Here is a 21,613-nt window from a genome sequence, read left to right on the forward strand (position 1 = left end):
CGTTCTGTTAAGTTTGAATTTAGTCAAAGGGCTGCACTTTAGGACCTATAGGGCCACATGTGGCCTCGAGACCAGAGGCTCCCCACCCCTGAGTTAGAACATCTCTTTCCACTGTTTTCAAAAATCTATTAAGAGACAACAACAACAACAACAACAGTAATGATAACCACTCCCACTTAAGTTTTCACTCACCCTCATTTACAAAGGCTGTTCCAATGGCAGGTTAGCCTTGGCAGCATTTACCAATTAGGGAAGGCCTTCAGTAGGGGCCTGGTGACAGACTATCTGTTTGTCATCCAGAGATCAGCTTAACTAAGCTCAGGGAAATTCACCACTAGAGGACTGGCTGCTGGGTAATGAACATTTTTGGCCAAAAGAACTCACAAGGACTGTCTACTAAGGATTGGAAGAGTTGTGCTGGCGAAACACCCACATAACTAAAAATCAAGGTTCCTTGATGAAATATGAAATAATATGTGAAATATAAGTATGAAATAATAGTTCCCATTTCTACAACACACACAGTTTATAAAGTATTTTCCTCACTACAGGCCAATGACGTAGACAGACAATGTGTGCATTATTGTAACCATTTTATAGATAAGCAAGACAAGGTTCAACAAGGTGGAGTGACTCATGCAAGGTCACATGGCTAGGAAGTGAAGAGCCAGGACTGGTGATGATTCCTCCAGGACATGCTGTTAAGCTGTATTCTGGGCCAACCTGACATTTGCTTTTCCTACCCATGTACTGTTCGATCCTCCTCTATGCCTTTGCTCCTACTATGCCAACCCTCTAGCCCTGACCCACCTTTCAAATCTGATTCACTCTTCAAGATCCAATTCTAGTGCTACCCCTTCCAGGAAGCCTTTTTTGATACACCCCATTCAGAAACAATCTTTCCTTCATTCAGTCTCTTATTTTGTATTGAGCTACAGCTCTTAATATTTATTCTCCATTATAGTTATTTGTATATACGCTACATAAGGACAGGGGTCATATCAATTTTCAATTTATCTCTCCCATTACCCAGCACATAGCTCTGTACATAGCAGATGCTGTATAAATAATAGCTGAATGAATGAATGAATATGCTCTTAGGTTGCATGAACATAAACACAGTGGCCAGAACAAGGAAGACTAAAGTTTTGTTGAGATCCATCCTGGTTAGACAATAGCTGTTGAATTATGTTTAGTTTTGGGTACCACATTTAAAGCAGACATTATTGAACTAAAACACACAGAAGGGCAGCCAGAATGATAAAAGGATGCAGAACCATGCCATATGAGTTAGCCTGGAGAAGAGAATATTTAAGAGGGCACATGGTAGTGATCTACCAGCATCTGAAGGGCTGTCACGGAAGAGAGAATAGACTCATCCTGTTTCAGCCTTAGAAAGCAAAACTGGGAGTGATGAGTTATCAGTTACAAGGAAGCCGATTTTTGGCTTGATACTACAGAAAATTTCCTAGTAATTAGAGCTATCCAAAATTAGAATGGGCTGCAAAGTAATGAGTTCTTTGTCATTTGAGGTCTTCAAGCAAAGGCAGGGACACGACCTCTTGCCACAGGGACATTCTGGGGAGGGGTGAGGAGTGTATATTCAGGTAGAAGCCTCTGAAATCACTTTCTTCTCTGATGATCAATTCTTCAAGAAAGAATGTATGTATGATTCATGGTTGGGTCAGATTAAATGAAAAACTTCAACAGGATTCAAATTCATTTTAAATTCTTGACAGGGCACTCTTTCTAATTAGTTTTCCCTCCTGTTTTGAGGTAGATTGTGAATAGCTTGACACATTTGCTAAATTCAACTCAACTTGTTAGCAATTTCAGGAAACATGAAAGCAAAGACCTTTTCCTGTTGAACTGGACTTTGACATCACAAGTTCGGGATTGCTAGAGAAATGAACATGCTACTGGGAGGAAAAGGAGACTTGTACCATAACATTCTATATAATGGAATCTCCCTGTTCTTTTATATCAAGTTACCATCTAGCCACATTTATTATGAGTTGTCCTTTTGGCTGAATCAAAGACAGAACAGGTTATGAGCTTATTGCTGTTGTTGAGTTTTGTCCAATACTTTGTTACCTCTTTTGGGGTTTTCTTGGCAAAGATACTGGAGTGGTTTGCCATTTCCTTCTCCAGCTCATTTTACAGATGAGGAAACCAAGGCAAACAGGGTTAAGTGACTTGCCCAGGGTCACACAGCTATTAAGTGTCTGAAGCCAGACACTCAAGAAGATGAGTCTTCTTGACTCCAGGTCCGGCACTCTACCCACTGCACCACCTAGCCATATTCTCCCTCAAACCCTAAGATGTATTGATGATAGGAAAGGGAGACTTTGGCAAAGAAGTACAGTATAGTATCAAGAGCTCTGGAAGTCAGGAGGCCAGGAGTTTAATCCTGACTTAACCATTAACTTGCCATGGGACCTTAAGCAAGATATTTATCCTCTTTTTTGGTCAGTTTCCTCCTCCGTTAAATGAGAGGATTGACCTACTTCATTGACAAAGTATTTTCCAAATTTAAAAGTCTATAATTCTAAGAAAGAGCTCCATGATCTATGAAAGAGTCAATGGTTTGTTTTTCACAAGCAAAAAGAGACTGTTTTCTAATGTAATGGCAGATGGTCAAGTCAGTTTGAGCGCTATAGTCTTTGCTGAGTTGTTAAAAATAGGGAAGAATGTTAGAGCTAGAAGAAATCTTATAATACAGAATGTTAGACCTGTATGGTATCTTAAAATACAGAATGTTAGCACATAGAGCCTTAGGGATGGAAGGAAGCTTGGTGATCAGTTAGTCCAAATGCCTAATTTTAGCTTGAGCTCATTTTCTTTCCTGGAATACAGTATTCCATTCTCTCCAACAATTTCAAATGAATGTGGAATAATCCTATTACTTGAAATGCCTTTCCTTCATCTTTGAAGGTCTTACTACTGGACGCTTGCAAACTTTTTTCTTACTGAAATTGTTAAACTTAACCACTACTTATCTTGGAGTTTGAAGTACAGGGCTGCTGCTGTTGTTGTTTTTCCCCCTCCTGATGGTGATCTGTGGATTCTCTTGGTCAGTGTTTTGTTGTCTGTATTTAGAAGTTCCAGACACTTTTCATGTATGATTTTATGCATTCTAGTATGCAGGTTTTTTGATTTGTTATCTTCTTCAGGAAGACCTGGGATCCTTAAATCATCTTTGCATATCCTGTCTTCAAGGTCAGTTGTTTAGGCTTGTATAAAATTCACATATTCTTCTAAGGTTGTTGCCTTTTTCTTTTCTTCTGGCAATTTTTCCTCCACTTCAGTATTTTTATTCTCCAAATCTGTTATTCTCTCTCTCTCTGCTTCTATTTCTTTGGAAAGATTTTCCCTTATGTATTCAATTTTTCCTGCTCCGCTGTTTGTATTTTTAAATTCTATGTTGAGAACTTTTAACTTTTGACCTACATTTATTTCTAATTTCTTTTTAGAGTTTTGTTTCTCTTTTGAATCATTCTGGAATTTCTTGCGGTTATTCCATGATATCTCAGGAGTTCATAGGATTCTGTCTTTCATCAGGTAATACTAGTTTATTTTCTTTCACATTATACTTGATAAATGTGTTTTTGTTCTCTCTGAGGTGTTACTCATTTTTCCTCCTGTTAATTTGTTGGCTTCTGCATTTGGTTTCATTCAGGCCTTTCCTCTTGATTCTTTTGGTGTTTCAGTCATTTTCACTGTATTCCCTATCTTTCATTTGGTCCCCCCCCCTTCTTTCTTTTTGGTGAGGCAATGGGGTTAAATGACTTGCCCAGGGTCACACATCTAGTAAATGCCAAGTGTCTGAGGCCAGATTTGAACTCAGGTCCTCCTGACTCCAAGGCCAGAGCTCTATCCACTGTGCAAGCTCCCTGCTCCGGTCCCTCCTATTTCATAAATGCACAGACTCTTGAGGCTGGGCTGCTAGGCAGCCTTGGCTTCCTTATATCAGTGGATATGGTGGTCAGTTAGGCCTGTTGTTCTCTGCCCTGAGTAGCCTCTAGGGAAAGAGGACTTGCCTCAGTTGTATTTCTAGGCAGGCCCAATGCTATGTTTCCCCCTAACCTCCAGCTCTGACTACTACACAACACATTTTTAACCACACGAGATTGCTCTTCCCTCCCTTCTTTCACATGATTGGGCAGAATCAGCGTATGCCACTTCTTACAGAGTAGGGGAGGGGCATGTGTTTCAGGCAAAGTCACTACCATGAGGGATTTTTATAGGCAGACCCTGAATCACAAGGCTTTGAGCTTATTTGTGCTTTTGGTGCATTAAAGTACTCACTACAGTAGGTATCAGATTCACTGGGAGTTAAGGACACTGAATGAGAACTCTAAGTATAAAAAGTTCTTTGAGATGAATTCATGGAATGATTATTTGTGTGGGGGTGAGGTGGGTTCTGTCATCTCATCTGGTGGATTTAGCTATAATCACTCTACGTCTGGCATATATTTCCCTTCTTTTGAGGTTTCAGGGTTGGAGAAGTTTGTAGCAAGCAACTCTTTGGACATCTTATTGGTCACATCTCAATCCCCTCATTTCATAGGTGAGGAAAACAGTCCCAGGGAGGTGAGAAACAGTGGTTCAAGACTTGGGGCAGGTTAATGGAGAGTTGTGCTCTGAAATGACCCAATGAAGGGGGAAGGATGGAAACAATGAGGTCATCATAAGAGATAATAGATATCATTCATTCTATATTTATTATGCATTTTGTATAGAGCATTGTGCTGTGTGCTAAGGAAGTGTAGAGTTTTGATAGTACATGATCCCTGTCCTCATGAAACTTACTGTCCAGTAGAGGAATAAGGTACAAACACACAAAACTATAATATATTTTAATCTATGATAAATGTGTTTTAGAGGTATAAAAATAAGGGTGCAATAAGAGGAGAAGGTCATTACCAAATGAAGAGGGCAGAACAAGGAAGGCTTCCTAGAGCAGGTGACATTTGAATAGAGCTTCCAAATAGGAACTTTTCTGGTGTGATGTCAGCCTACCTCCATCTGCTTCCTTGGCAGAGAGGGGGGCTGGGGAAAGGGGAGAGATCAACATTCCATCAATGGCATCTAAAACAATGAAGAGAGAGGTGTTGTGGGGCTTTCCCCTTCCCCATTAACATCAAGGTGAGTTTTAAAAATCAACTTATTTAAATTCAGCTCCTGGTGTTACTCCCCAAAACATACAGTCAGATATTTGTCAAAGATAAAGGACGAACTATTGACGATGGCCAAGTTTAAATTTTTTATTAGCTTAAGGCAGTGGAATTGGGTAGGGTGTGTGTGTGTGGGGGGGGAAGCATCTATTCTCTCATTAACCCAATTCAGCTACTACCCTGCAGTCTGCCACCCACCACTTGCTTGGATTTTATACACAAAGAGCTGTCTGTGAATAGGCAGGTCACAGGGAGCCCAGCTCCACAGCAAGCGCTGCCGTTGCCTTCGAGGGGCAAAGCAAAGCTTGCTGTCCATCAGCGCGCCAACCCTCATCATCTCCACATGACTGCCCCAGCCTCTGCCTACCTAATCTCTTCGCCGAGTTCCCATGCAGATGACTTGCTGATCTCTTTCTAATGTTTAGTTTAACATGTCTCCCGTTAGCCCCGGCATATGACAGGAGTGACAGCCGCGGCTGTTGCTTTTAAAATATCATGTCAGCCACACAGCGCCACCGAGCCGGGGATGTGCTCCGTGGTGCTCGGCAGCGCCGTGATCGCACAGGTTTATTTTTTAATGAGGACAATCTGCATCTCGGGAGTTTTTTTATGTGTCAGGATGCGTGGACAAATCGGCGGCACATCACACTGGCCCAAAATGAAATGCTGACAAATGTAGGTATTTCAAATTTAATTGACACTTAAATGTACTTGAGATAAAAAAAAAAAAAAAATTCAGGGAGCGGTGGGTCTCAAGCAGTAATGAAGGGGATTCTATAATCATTTTTTTTAAAAGGATTATTTCATTCCCTTGTGAGGAATCTTTAATTTGTATATACATTAGCAACTTTGGCTCCCCTCTGATTATGTGTCCCCTAGAATCCTCGTTGTAGCTCCCATTTCTAAGGTACTCTCAGATTTACAAAGTACATTCCTCACAGCAGCCCTACAAAGTAGTCAGTACAAGCATTATCATTCCCATTTTACAGACATGGGAGACTGAGAATCAGGGAGATGAAGTATTTTACCTAAAGTTATATAACTAGCAGGTGTTAACAACAGGGATGTGAGTGGAGATAGTTTGAGTCTAGTTTTCAGGCTATATTATGATTCCTATGGCATGCAGGGCCTATCTGGTGGGCTGGACCCAGGACTAGTTGGGGTTTGAGATCTACACAACGACCTAGGAGAATTCTAAGTTTCTCTTGGGTTGAGGGTAGATCATGATGGTGAAATGCAATGAGACATTACTTTATAATAAGTTTCTGGAGTACTTTGTGGTTTACAAAGCCCTTTTCTCATAAAACAGCTCAGTAAAGGAGGCCACAAATGAGGATACTGAGGCCCAGAGAGGTATAATGACTTGTTTGGGGTTGCACAGCAAGAAAGCAGCTATCAGGATTTTAACCCAAGTGTCCTAACTCCAAATTCCATGTATAGTCTTTCCCCACAACATACTCGACTTTCTATTAGACTGACCTCTTAATAGATTAACAAGGTCCTTGAAGACAAGGGCTCTAGCATATAATAGGTTCTTAATAACTAAATACCAAATTGATTATTCAAGCAATGGTGAGGGTTTCTACTCTCTCATCACCAACTTAGCTATTAGTCAGGTATCTTGAAAGAACACTGCTGATATGTTTCCCTGTACCCCAGAGACAGAAGCACAACAGAGAAGCTAAGGCCCAACAGAAATCCAGTTCCCATAGATAGGAGCCCTGAGTGACTGATGATGCAGTCCTGTCCCCATGATGGCCTGGTCACAGGAGCAATGGGAGAGGCCCTTCCTTGAGAGCTCACTCTTATTACAACAGACTACCGAATCACAGAATCTCAGTGTCTGAAGGAACCTTAGGGGTCATCTGGTCTAATTCCTATGCAATCTACTCCAATGGCTTTCTATTGCTTCTAGGATAAATATAAAGTGTTTAGCTTTGAAAGCCCTTCTTAACTGGCCCAAACCTAGCTTTCCAGTGGCACTGGACAATACTCTTCTTCCCACACTCTGGGATGCAGCCAAACTGGCCTTCTCTCTGTTCCTCACACAGGACACTCCACTGTCCAGTTCTGTGCCTCTGCCCTGGACACCTCCAATCCCTAGAATGCACCCCTCCTCACAAGAGTCCCTATCTTCCTTTAAGGTACAGCCCAGGAACTATCTCCTGCGAGGTCAGTCACCCCAACAATGACTGTCCTCCCTTCTAAAAAGTCTCATATCTACTTGTATTTCCTCACTTTATGCTTATGCTGTACCTACTTAGAGACGCACTTCTTGTCCCTCCCTTCTTCCCCTACCCCCTCAGAATGTAAGCTCCTTCTGAGTAGGGATGGTTTCATTCTTTGTACTTAGATGCCCAGAATCTAGCACAGAACCAATCACATAGTAGGCACTTAAATGCTTGTTGATTGAATGTTGATTGATTGGTCCTTGAGCAGGAAACTGTTCTTTGGCATCATTAACAAGCAGTCATCCATCCTCCACTGAACTCCTCCAGAGACGGGGAACCCACTACCTCACGAGTCAGCCTACTCACTCTGGGTTGACTCTGATTGGAAGCGTTTCTTTTTTCCTGAGAGTGAGTCAAAACCTGTCCCTGTGCAATGTTTACCCACTGCTCCTCACTAAGCCTTCAGGGACCAAGCAGAATAAGGCTAACTCTTCTTCCCCATCACAGCTCTTCAAATATTTGAGGACAGAAATAATGTCTTTCCATCTCCAGAATAAATAACCTTGAGTTCTTCAACCAAAAAAATCTAACATCTAGGTGGTACAGTGGGTAGAATGCTGAACTTGCTAGGGAAGTCACTTAACCTCCCTTGACCTCAGTCTCCTCATCTGTAAAATGGGCATAATAATAGCAGCTACCTCCCAGGATTATTGGGAGAATCAAATGAGATGATAGATGTAAAGCACTTAGCTAACCCTGAAGCACTATGTAAATGTTAGTTCTTCTAGTTGCCCTCTGCTGGATGTGATTCGTATCCTTTAGCAAGGTCTTTCCTAAAATGTCACGCTTAGAAGTTGACATAATACTCCAGAACCTCCTTTGCTCTGGACACTAGGCTTCCATTAATGTGGTGTAATCTCTAACTCTTTTGACAGCTGTGTTACCCACTTGACTCCAACTGAGCTTGCAGGCCTCTAAAAGTGTCTGGGGTCCTTCCCACAGGAACGGTACCCCCATCCTATACTTGCACAGCTGCTTTAGTGAGCCGAAGTGAAGAATTTTCCATCCCTCTCCTTTCAATTTCATCTTGTTAGCTTCAGTCCATCATTTTTGCTTCTTGAAGAGAGACAGGGTGTTGTTATTTAATTGTATTAGATTTGTAGGCAGAAGACTCAGGTTTGAATCCTCATTCTGGCCAAGTTACAACCTTTGTGGTCCTGTTTTCTCTGTAAAATGAGGGGTTTGGATTAGATGATCTCTACGGGCCTTTTCAGCTCTAAATCCCCTGATCTTTTTTGGATCCAGATTCAGTCATCCAGCATGATAGCAATCCGGCCGAGCATTGTGTCATCTGTGAATTTGGCTCCTTGTTGGTAGCAGGCCGGCTCTTTACTCGGCTGTGACAGATTTGGGGGCTTTTGACTACCCTGCTAAAAAACTCTTTCCTTTTGGCAGCAGCTTGGGGCCCATGGCCATGGTAATTGGAGACTACTGTTGGTCCAATGAAGCCAAAAGGCTGAGGTAGTTCTAATTCTGGGTTAATGAGTTCGGCTAGCACAGGAGAAGCAGCTTTCTCTCTTTGAGGCTGTGTCATTATGATTTCTGTTAAGTCTTGCATAATTTCCAGAAAAGTAACACACGGAGACTGGGGAAGTGATGGCAGCTTTAGCCAGGCCAAAACCTTTTTGACTTGTTAATTGCCCTCCTGGCCTTCTGCTCTTGCATGTTAACAACCAGCCTCTTGGCGAGCCCTGGAAGGCTGCCAGCCAAGGGCCTGGAAGAGAGATGGGCTGTTGTATTTCTGTCTAACCGACCTGCCGTGCTGGATGGGGGTGGGGGGGTCCAGCTGGCATCATGGAGACACACTCTAGGCCATGGTGGTAGGAAATGCTCCCAGAGAATTGGAGGGACAGGAGGTAGGGGTGTGATCTTTCAACACATTCCACTTGTCCTGGCTGGGGCTGCAAGACTCCCAAGCATGGAGGTCTGTCTGTTTGCTGAGGTGTTACTGCTTGACAGTTACATTGGGGTACCATCCCAGCTGTGGCTTCCTGTGGGGCTTCCACATTGAGTGAGTAGGGGGATGGGGAAAGATGAGAATAAACTCATCCTGGTCTCCATAAAGCTCAAGAGAAAATAAAGAGAATGCCACGGCTGAGGGTGGGTATCTCAGCAGTCACTGAGCCTACTAGTGTTCTTTCTTAAGCATGAATGTTCTCTGATATAAATATATGTTAAATTACATATGTTTACATAAACATGTTCCTGACATAAACATATTAGTCACAATGCACAAACCACATAATTCTGAATTTCTCCTAAATGACTGAGTAATCACTAAAGTATTGTTTACGCAGAACTTGTCTGAATAGATTTTGATTTGTGTGACAGAATAATGCCTTTACTAGAGACTTCCTGGAATAATTCCTCTTAGTGTGGTAGTAGTGACCCTGGGCTCTGGAAGGCTGGAACAGGAGTCCCAGAAGGTTTCCCTTTTCCTGATGGAAAGGCTTGGAGTACAGGTAGGATAATGGAAATTCAATTTGATGTGTTTGGATCCAGGAGGCAGAAATAGGAGCAATATTTGGGGGTGGGGGAGAGTTATGGAGAGGCAGATTGAGGCTTAACTTAGGAACAGATTTTCCAACAAAAATTGGCTCTATCCCAGAGTAGAATGGGCTGTCTCAGGAGGTAGTAGGGTCTTTAAGCTAAGCCTGGATGACCACTTACTAGGATGGTCATGCAAAGGGTACTCCAGTTCAGTTATGGATTGGACTAGATGGATTCTGAGGCCCCTTCCAACTCTGAGGTCCTGTGAGGGAAAACAGCCTCACAGAAGGTGACAGCTGCTGTCATTCATGCTACCTTACAAAGCCTGAAACCTTTCTCATTAGGAAAAGCTTTTCACTATGCAGTAGATCTTCCTAATACACTAAGGCAGCAGCACAGCACACTGTAAAGAAGGCTGGGTATGGAGTCTGGGGATCTGGGTTCAAATCCTGGATGCGATGCTTGCTAGCTGAATGATCTTAGGCAAGGCACGTCATGTTCCCTGAGTCTCAATTTTCCTCTTCTGCAAAGTAGGTCTGGTAACAGTTGGGTTAACTATCTTACAGAGAAGAAAGAACTTTGTAAATCCTAAGACATACAGAAATATGAGTTACTAGCAAGGTACTCCTCTACTCTAGAAACTTCAGTTGTCTTCCCCCTCCCCCAATAAAATATATGTAGAAGTATATATATAGACTCTTGCTCCTGTCATATTTAAATCCTTTCATAATCTGGCTCCTACTTGCTTCCAATTTCTGAAATTTTTCCTTTCCTTCAAGGTCCAACTCAGGTATCCTTCCTCCACAAGCCATCCTTGTTTAGATGGTGGTGACCTCCTCTTATTTCTCCTAACACTCTACCTGTTCCTCTCCTTTGCACTTTTCTCATGCTGCCTTATTTTTGCCCATGTCAATCCTTGGCCCTGCTCCCATCCTATTAGCCTATAAATTTCTCAAGAGTCTTCTCTATCTTTATATTTGCAGCACCCAGCACAGCCTTGCATATGGTAATTACTTAATAAATGACTGATGAATTGTATTAAATTAATAAGGTCCCTATAATAGCAACATCTCCATTTTATCCAAATAGGAAGCCTGGGAACCCACCTGACACTATGAGCCCTGGACAAACAGAGGGAGTCAGGGAAAGGAACTCATCTAGGAGTAAAATGAGAACTTCCTTTTGTAGATGGTAGAATGAGAAGATCTGGGGTAGAAGGAGGTGCTATTTCACATTCTTTCTCTGCTCTGGGCACCTAAGTGGGTAAAACTTTAGGGATTTTTTTTTTTGAGAAGTGTCTAGAGATAGAAATCACAGCACCATAGAATCCTAAAATGCTGGAGCTGGAAGGGTCTCAAGAACACAGAACAGAAAACATTCAAACTGGAAGGACCCTTAAAACACTGAATAATACAGCTGAAAGTGACCTTGGGTCACAGAATGCTAGCTCTAGAAAGAGCATGTTAGAAGATGCAGTGTTTGAAGAGAAAGGGGCCTTGAAACTTTGGCTGTTGAGGCTGGGACATAGAACACAGAATGCTGGAACTGCAAGGGGTCTTAAAGACTACCCAGTTCAACTCCTTCATTTTACAGAAGAGAAAGTGATTCTCAGAGAAGGAAGTGACCAGCCTAATGACATATGGTAGCTAGTGTAGGGCACAGCAGAGCTAAAACCTAGGCCTCCTCTCTCTCAGACCAACTCCTTCAGCACAGCATGTCATCTCCCATATGAACTCTCTACCTGTGGCTTGCTTGACAATGTCACTTTCTAGTGGTAATACAGAAGGTCTATTTTCAGAAGCCACCTAACCCTTTCCACCACAGCAGTCCTCAGAGTCCTATATAATCTATAATTACCTCAGCCTGCTCCCTTTCTTCACACCTGACACCCCCCCCAATTATGAGCTGTATGTGGACCCTCTCAGGAAACAGTGCCCTTAGGGTTACAAGGTCAGTTAGTCAATAAACATTTATTGGGCACCTACTATGTTGCAGGCACTGTACTAAGTGCTGGGAATACAAATATGAAAAAAGAGTCCTCGCTCTTTTTTTTTTTAAATAAATTTTTATTGCTATCTTCTAGTAATCCTCAGTATTTCTACCCTTTCTTCTCCCAGACAGTTATCCCATATGATAGTATTTTTAAAGGATAAAAACCCAGCCTAACTGATGAATGTATGGAAAAAGTCTAAAAACCTAGGCAATGTGTAATACCTGTGGACTCCCTACCTTCATGAAGGGATGGATTGAGGCTGTCTTCTCATATCTCTTCATTGGAATCCTGCTTGATCTTTACAATTTTGTTACATTCACTTTTGATTTTTGTGTGTGTCAGTCACTTACATGTCATAGTTATTGTGTATATTGCTTTCTTGGCTCTGCTTACTCTAAATCAATTCATGTATTCCTTTCCATGCTTCTCTGTATTAATTGCACACATCATTTCTTACAGTAAAGTAATACTGCATTACATTCATGTACCACAATTTGCTCAGCCACTTCCCAATAGATGGGCATCCACTTTGTTTCCCATTCTTTGCTATCACAAAAAATGCTGCTATAAATATTTTAGTCTATATGGAGCTTTCTTCTTATTCATGGCTTCCTTGGGGCAGAAGCCCAGTAATGGCATCTCTGGTTCAAAGGGTATGGACATTTTAGTCATATTATTTGCATAATTCCAAATTGCTTTCCACAATGGTTGTACCATTTCATAGCTTCGCCAATCATGTATTAGTGTGCCAATCATTCCACAATCCCTCCAACACTGCCTACTGGCATTTTTTGTTATTTTTGCCAGTTTGCAAGGTTTGAGATGAATGAGTTTACAATCTAATGGGTGGAAGACAACACACAAGAGGAAGCTGAAAATCAGAGGGGTGGAGGGGAGGGTATCTAGTGTACGAGCATGATGGAGTTCAGTTCAAAGGAGTGCAGCTGGATGGTAAATGAAGGGGGAACTTGAGGGTCCTCTTTAAATGGAGGCTTTGAGAGGAATTCTTGGTTCTGCCCTCTAGCCTCTCAATTGGAGGGGCAGACGGTACTGAGGGTATTGATTAAGTGTGAGTATCAAGGTTGATGCAATCTCCAGGATGGTGAGCTTCCTGAGGAAGATGTTCCTGGGGACATGATGTCATGGAAAGTGCACTGGACTTAGAGTGAGGAAATCTAAGTTTGATCCCTGACTCAAGCAAACTGCATGACCCCAAGTGAGTCATCTAACCCCTATATGCCTCAGTTTCCTAAATCAAGAAATGTGAATAACATAATCCTAACAAAGCCTGCCTTACAGGGCTGTTGTGAGGAAAACATTCTGGACAAGTTAAAGCACTACAGAAGAGAGAATTATTATTGTTGTTGTTGTTATTTGCCTTCTAGAGCAGGAGGCAAGGGGGGGGGGCTACAGTCCACCCTTTATTTCCTAATTGTATATCCAAGACAGTCAGAAAATTAAATAGGCCTCTGTGGAGTAGAACTGAGGGTCCAATGGGAGCACATTAAGAATACATTTGAAAATAATTGATATGGGGTCAGGTCCTCTGTCTCATGCTGAAATGTTCCCATATAAGGATTAACAAGGCTACCTTTACTGAGGTTAAAGCTGAACAGTGACATCAATAGGCCTGACGGATGTTGCCAATGCCCTGTGGCCATCTTGGCAGATACTCCCTATGTACCTCAACCCCAAATCAGCCCTTTGCTTGGACAGTACAGGCCATAGGCTGATATCCTTTGGGAGGGGACTAAATATTCAAGGAATATTATATGGAAGAAGCTGTCTCGGGGGAGGGGCAATGAATTTCATGGGTTTTACAGGGCTAATAGCTGGAAGGGACCTTATATAATCACCTAGTCTACTCTATTTTATAAAGGAAGAAATTAAGACTCATTGAAGAAAAATGACTCATACAAGGACACACAGATAGTAGAGCTGAGGTCTGAATCAGGTCCTCCTATTCCTATCTACTAGGCAAGGCCTTCAAGTGGACCACTTGAAGGGAATATTTTGGTAGATTCATAATTTTGGTACAGGTTTGGATTAGATGGTAATTTTTCTCATTTTATAGTGATTTAAGGTTTCAAAGATCTTTCCTCATATAATTCTTATGAGAGAAGAAATGTAAGGATGATTATCTTCCTTTTATAGATGAAGAATATAGGTGCAGAGTTGAAGTAACTTGCCCATGGTCACACAACCAGGACATGTTGGGAATGAGAATTGATTGATTCAATTCTCAGATTCAGACTCACCCTGGTCTAGTTACTCTTTTTCACTCCATAGACCTTTGGGGTCACCTTCAACTCTACAAATTGATGCTTCCTTCTATAGGGGGTTCATATGATTTAGGATCATAGGTCTACAGCTGAAAGAGACCTAAAAACATATCTAGTCCAATTCTTTTATTTTACAGAAGAGGAAACTGAGGCCCACAAAAGTTAAATGACTTGCTCCAGGTCACAGAGGTAAAAATAGTAGAACCAGAATTTTACTATAGTCCTCTGACTGCAAATTCAAAAATTTCTGTACCAAGCTACTTGTCCTGGCCCTGGATTGAGACTAGGTTTTGAGATGGATGAAACATGAGCATGGTAGCCCAGCCTTTATGGGTTAGTTACATGGCACAGTGGATAGAGTGCCTGGCTTGGAATCAGTAAGACTCATCTTCCTGCGTTCAAATTCAGCCTCAGACATTTATTAGCTGTGTGACCCTGGGCAAGTCCCTTAAGCTTGTCTGCCTCAGTTTCCCCTGAAGTAATCGGCAAACCACTTTATTATCTTTGCCAAGAAAACCCCCAAATTGGGTCACAAAGTCAGACATGACTATAAAATGACTAAACAACATCCCAGTGTTTGAAAATGTAGCTTTTTATGAAATAATTTTCATTTAGTGAAATGTAAAGAAAAAAAAGGTAATATGTTCTTAGGCTCTATAAATAGAGGCACAATATCTAGAGAAAGTCCAGATGTTCTTTGCTTTAATCATACTATATTTGGGAGTACATTACTCAGTTCTGGGCACTACATTTTAGAAAAGTCAGTGACCAGTCAGAGCAAATCCAGAGAAAAGTGATTGAGATGGTGAGAGAAATAGAGAATTTGACAACAGATGATCTTCTGAATGAACTGGAAATGTTTAATCTGGAGAAGAGAAAAACCCAGAGGAATAAGGAGGGGTAGAGGAAGATGGCATAGGAGAACTGTCCTCAAATATGTGAAATGGTGTTCTGTGGAGGAGGGGTTATTAGACTTTTTCTGATTGGCCCCAAGGCAGAACCAAGGAAAAATTTCCCAACAGACAGTACTTTCCTACAAAAGAATGAACTTCTGGAGACAGTGAATTCTCTATTCCTAGAGGAGACCAAATTGAATATCACTTTTATTGGATGTTGTAGAAGGATTCCTGCTTTGGGAAGGGCTTAGACTAGACAACTTCAGAGGTTCCTCTCAGCTCTGAGGTTCTGTGTTCTAATATTCTATGTTCTCAGGCCCTGTCTATTTCTAATGTTGAATGTTCTGCCTCTAATGTTCTATTCCTTTGATTGGAAACAACGGAATTTTTAGAAAATATTTTTTTTCCTTGTGGGATCTGACCACATGTTGCAGAATTGGGATTTTAACTGGGAATTCAAAGATTATTTTTTCTAATTTGCTACAAAAGGAAGGAAAAAAAAGATAACAAATTTGGACTTTTAAAGACTTTAGAAAGTAATTATAGAGATTTAGAGTTGGAAGAACCACCCAACTTCTCATTTTATAGACAAAGAATCTAAGCCTCAGAGAAATGAAGTGACTTGCCCAATGTCATATAGCTAGTAAATAGCATAACTAGTACTTGCGGCCTTTTGGCTTTAAACTCAGTATTCTTTGGTACCATGCTGCCTCCCATGCTGGATATGATCTGGGGAAAAAAATCATGCTGCTCAAGGCTGGGGACCCAAAGTGTTGCCCTTAATCTATTTTATCCTTCCAGGCTCACTGTTAATTACTTAAAGTGTTACTGGGGAGTTGGAGTTAAGGTATGAAGCCAGTGGTACTGAGAATTCACATGGGCGTTACGTATTTCAGATTGCATTTTGCCACTCAAATCTCCCACCTGGAAGGTTTCCTTTGATGACTGTGGGAGTTTTAGTTAGGTTCAGTTGCTGTTCTCCTGGATTAGTCAAAACTGGCCTTGGCCAGGCCCTATTAGGCTTCATTTCCTGCCCCATCCCCAGTTCTCAATTCTCCCTGCATGATGCAAGCAGATTGTTGTTGTTGTTGTTTTTAGAACAATATTTCATAGCAGGCCTGTTTTATTAAAATATATTTTTCCCCCACTGGATCCTTCCTGTGTTTGCAGGAGTTGGTCCTGCCAAGTTGAAGTTGGTGACAGTTGAGAAAAACACATGGAAGGGCTGTTTATGATGTACATGGCATTTGGATGTGGAGAGGCAAGGGGGGGAGGAGGATAGGGTGACAGAGAGAGACACTTAGGAAAACACTGGGGCTGCACTAAAAATGTCACTGGCATTACAGGAGAGTGGGCGTGCTGGGTATTTTTCCTGGAGTCATTTAAAAGGAAAAAAGAGAACACACACACACACACACACACACACACACACACACACACACACCATCCCTCAGAGCAAAATGCCAAAATATAATCTTTTATCTAAAATCCACAGTAGGATTTTAAAATTTATTTATGACTATGATGGTCCTAGTAATCTTGCTTGCCTTCGCTGACACCTCCCTGATGAGCCAGTATGCTCAAACTCACACTTTCACAAGTTTGATTTGCTTGGGCATTTCACTGCCAGAAAGATACAAAGTCAAGTTCTAAGAAACCTCTGTAAAGATATTGGCTGGCATACAGCGTGGCAGTCAGGAGATCTGGCTGAGGTCCTATTTCTGCAACTTACTACAAGTATTACTTTGGGCAAATTATTCTTACCTCAATTTCCTCATCTGTAAAATAGAGAGAATTACTCCTGACCTGCCAACTTCAAAGAAATATTGTGAGAAGCAATGGAGATAATGTACACAAAATATTTTATAACCAAACCATAAAGAGCTATAAATAAATGTCAGCTACTATGGCCTTAATAAGTCAAGGATTCATGATTCCATCTATGTGGGTGGCTCTGTGCCTTAGTGGATGGTTTTTGTGAGTTGCTGTGGCCAAAAAAATATTCCCCATGTAGTGGCCTGATCCTTGGGATAACACAGAGAATCTATTACTTAGACCTATGGGTGAAGCTTTTCTAGTTCAGCAAGATCTATAATAAGTACCTGTCCTATGCTGGTACAGCTTATGAGGACCAAGGGTCATCCCATATCATCAAGAAGGATAGGAAACTCAAGTGGAGAGAGCTATTGCTATGCTACAAAAAAATCAGGGAATGATATTTAAATAACTCTGTCTAAATGGTTATTGTTATGAAATATTGATAGCTATGTGATACCTTGGATTCACCAGAGGATCATCTCTTAACTCTGCATTTATTTGATTAGCAAAAGGGTAAAAAAAGGAGATTAGTTAATCTGATCCACTCAAGGCAGCTGTTCCAATGCCCAGAATCCTTTTGGGCTAGTCTGAATCCCACAGTGCAGTGTGCTTGAAGTATGTTTGCTGATGGTGAGAAGAATTTGATTTGGGACCAATACATACATGTTGGACAGTAGGATCGTGCCTTAGAATAGGGAAAGAACGATTTCATCCTGAGGAGGCACAGAAAGAAGGCATTGGTGCTTCAGGTCCTTGACGGCGATAAGGAATTTTATCCACAAGGGGGCAATCTTGTTCCACCTCTGGAAGGCCTGCAAGCCACAGCTAGCTTTTAGAAAGTGGCCTAGTTATTGAGGACTGAGCACTTCTGTCCCTCACCTCATCCCTACTCGATTTCTCCTTCACCACAGTGCTTGTGTGTCTGGAGAAAGCTGAAGCCAATGAACAATTCTGGAAAACAGCCTTCTTGCAATTTAAAGTTATGAAGCATTTCCCCCAAAACAAAGGAGCGGCATGCAGTCGAAAGAGCACCGGGCCTAGATTTAGCCCTGGCTCTTGTATTTACTACATGTGTGACTTTGGCCAAGTCTCTTCCTCCCTCTTCTATTCCTCATCCTGGGGAGGGGTTGCCTCAGTTTCCTCATCTGTAAAATGAGTGCTTTGAATTAGTTGGTTTCTAGGATCTTTTCCAGTCCAAATAGCTCTAAATCCTGCCACCCTAGGACTTCTTTCCTGACAACAACTTCCTGACATTGTCTGTCGCTGCCCATCCACAGGCCTGAAACCTGTCGTGATGGCAAATGGCTTGTAGTAATTGCAGTTTTACCACATTAAAGGGTTGAAGCATAAATTGCAGCCTGGGTTCTACCATAGCCCCCACTTCTCTAACACACTCTGGTTCACAGAGCCCTCTATTACCCACAATGGTCCTGCACAGCAGGCAGGACAAGAAGGATGGCCTCATTCTATAGAGAAGGACAAGGAGGCTCAGAGAGAGAAACAAATGCAGCCGATGAAGAGTTGACATTTATGGCTAATATTCATTAGTCTTAGTCAGTATGGTATTCTGACTCTGGGATCAGGATGATCCAGGCTCAAGTCTGGCCTGACACATACCAGTTATGTGACTGTGCAAGTTCCTTAAGTTCCGGGTGTTGCAAGCAAACCTCTCTAAGTCTCTGAAGGCAGGGCAAATATGAGGTGGATTTCAGGACTTTCCTGGAAAATCCTTAGTGCCCATAGATGCTACAGAGTATCTAAAGACCTGGCTCAAATTCCAGCTCAGACATTAACTACATGATCCTGTACAAGTCCTTTCCCCTCACTGGGTGTCAGTTTCCCCATCTGTAAAAATGTTGGTCTTGGAATATATAATTTGTAAGGTCCCTTACCACTCAAAATCCAGTAAATATAAGCTTACTTTTCTCTTAACTCTAGTTTCCTCATCTGTAAGAGGGAGAGAATATGTACATTACCTATTTTATAGGTCTGTTGTGAAGAAAACACTTTGCAAACTTTAAAGAGCTACAGAAATAGTATTATTGTATAGTTCAGCCAAAAAAAAAAGTATGAATCTTCATTGCAATTTAGGCAAGTTTTCTGTACCCCTTCCTTGGTATGGAAAATGTTTATGGTCACAGACGGAAGAACCCAGTTCTATTGTTCTGTACTGCCAAGACAATGATGTGGAAACTGATTCAAACTGAATGAATTTCCCTCTAAGTGTCTTTTAAGTCTTACATCTCAAAAGACTTGGACCCAGGTGTCATACCCAGACAGCCTCTGCCAGGGGCTCTAGTCTCTAGACATTCTGCCCCTACAATACCATGAACCAGCAGGAGGCTTCTGAGATTAAACTGTGCTCCCTGAGTGACCTTTCTGTGAAACACCCAGCCTGGCCTCCCTGGGAGGCTGGGGGGTGGGACACAGTGGGGGAAAGAGGATTTCTGTGTTCCACAGGAAGGAAGCATTGGCCTCTGCTTGTGCTCACCCTGTGGGACGAAGGGAATAACGTGTTTCATACTCACTGGTCAGGGCTTGACACTGAAGTTCTTCGACTTTCCATGGTGACATTACTCTTTGGTCGCTTGACAACTTGAGGTCTTGGGGGGCGGACCTAAGATGCAGAGGAGGAGAAAATAGCCAGAGCAAGGAGTGAGTGGGGACACTGGCAAGGAAGACGCATGGTCTGACAACAGCACTCTCGAGATCTGAAATGGCTTACCTGAATAAAAATGAATAAAAAGCAAGAGTCTCATACTGACTGAAGGTCAGCAAGATCCTATCCATTTTAGAGATGTTAGATCATTTCAAACCATAAGATCTAGAGCTGTAATGGACCTTAGAGATTTATTGAGTCCAATTTCTTCACTTCAGAGAGGAGGAAACTAAGTCTCAGCAGGGGGTAGTGACTAGTCCAAAGTCACACACAACTAGTATGTAACAGGGCTGGAATCTGAACTCAGGTCCTCTGATGCCAAATTCAGCACTCTTTCCACCTCATTAAGAGTAAACTGGAATTCAGTGTTTCCCATGAGTCTAGGAACTTTTCCTTGATAGTGATATTTTTAAAGACCATCTCCAGTAGCAATGCCCTTGAAGCAGCCATTTGGGACAGAGGCATCGAGAAACTAAAAGGGAATTTCCTAAGGTGGTCCAAATACAGGTTAGGCTTTTACTCAGGTATAACCTGTACAAAACTTCTATGTGGCCTATGATACCATCCTCAACAAGCAACCAACCAGGCAGCATGGCATAGTGCAAAAGAGGACTGACCTTGGTGAAGGAAGACCTGTGTTCCAAGTCTGGCAAATTACTTTATTCAATGCCAGGGTAACTTCCTAAAACTGTGAAGCACACAGCCCAGGGCCACTTAGATGATTATATCTTTTTAAGGTTTCTACAGTAATTTCCATCTATTATCTCATTTTAACCTTACAACAGCCATGGGATGCCAGGAGCTCCCAGTTCTGCCCTCTGGGGCCAAGCAGAACAAGACAAATCCCTCCTCCACCTGATTGCCCTTCAAATACTCAAAGACGACAATCATATTCTCCTCCTTCCAAACCATTTTAGGGCTAAACAGGCCTTCAGTCAATCTCTCTGTCATGATTTTGGGGCCCTTCCTCATCCTGGTTGCCCTCCTGCAGCTTCTCACCGTCTTTCCTAACCTTGAGTAGATACTGACTTATGAGGGGGTTGGTTGTTGATCAGGAATTGCCTATGCTAATGAGACCATAGGTAGATTGGGTTCCCTTCCCCCTTCAAAAATAAAAATAAAAAAAGATCAACAACAGAAGTGACAAAGGCAAAAAGAACAGTGCGGGAAAAATAGTCAGCTAGCTGTTTATAGCATTTTAAAGGTTTATAAAGTCATTTACATTTATCATCTCATTTGGTCCTCACAACAACCCAGGAATTCAGGGAAGACACTTGTCCAGGGTCATAGGAATGGTAAATAGTAGCTCTAGGATTCAAAGTGACCTGGCTTAAAGTTCAGGGCTCTTGCCACTAAACTATTCCTCCCAGTGAATAAAAGCATCACGATTTGAACTGAGATGTGTAAAAAACAGAGACTGCTCAAAGAGTAAAACTATTCTAATATCACTGTCGTGGGGCAGTCATCCTGGGCCCTGGAGAATGTGTGGAGCAGAAGCTCCGGCAGATCTTAGATCAACCCACCAAAGCTCTGAGTACAGACTTGGTAAAGGGGGTTATTATAGGCCTGCACTCAGCATGCAGTGGGGAAGCTCATGATGTCTCCCCAGGCAAAACTTTACGTGCAGAAAATAGTCTGCCTATTCCACACTCAATGGACAAGGACAGCCCAAGAGAAGGGGTCCTATGGCTCAATTTAACAAACATTTTTAAAGTGTCTCCTCTCTACAGAGCATTGTGCTCAGTGCTGGGTACAGAAAGACGAAAAAAGACCCAGTCCCAGGTCTCAGGAAGGTTACAATCTTGTAGCGAGGGAGCTGAGACATAGATACAAGTAATAAATAACTCTGATGTGATGTGATAAGAAGGTATGGCTCTTCCCAAATTGACTAGCTTCTCTTTTCAGGTTTATTAAGTTACACATTACTTCCTCCTTGATGCATTCTGTGTTCCAACCAAATTGGCCTGGTTAGTGTTCTTTATACATGACAATGTGTCTCTCACCTCCATGCCTCTGCACAGGCTGTCCACATGGCTGAGGTGTGCCCCTTCCTCCCCCCTGACTCTC

General features: G+C 42.1%; 1 protein-coding gene across 4 annotated transcripts in view; it reads right to left on the minus strand.

The window, feature by feature from the left end:
• The window catches only part of LOC114047020 (DENN domain-containing protein 1A-like), a 702,955-nt gene that overhangs the window by 18,725 nt on the left and 662,617 nt on the right, over positions 1-21,613 (minus strand). For 3 of the 4 annotated variants that reach the window (XM_027867670.1, XM_027867668.1, XM_027867669.1), the window contains one exon: positions 19,416-19,504. In XM_027867670.1, coding sequence (XP_027723471.1) covers positions 19,416-19,504 — 89 coding nt within the window. Of the gene's footprint in view, positions 1-17,365; positions 18,033-19,415; positions 19,505-21,613 lie in introns of those variants that run through there. The other variant, XM_027867671.1, reaches the window with a different exon arrangement.

This window comes from Vombatus ursinus, unplaced genomic scaffold (assembly GCF_900497805.2).
Source record: "Vombatus ursinus unplaced genomic scaffold, bare-nosed wombat genome assembly UNPS02014786.1, whole genome shotgun sequence".
NCBI lineage: Eukaryota > Metazoa > Chordata > Mammalia > Diprotodontia > Vombatidae > Vombatus > Vombatus ursinus.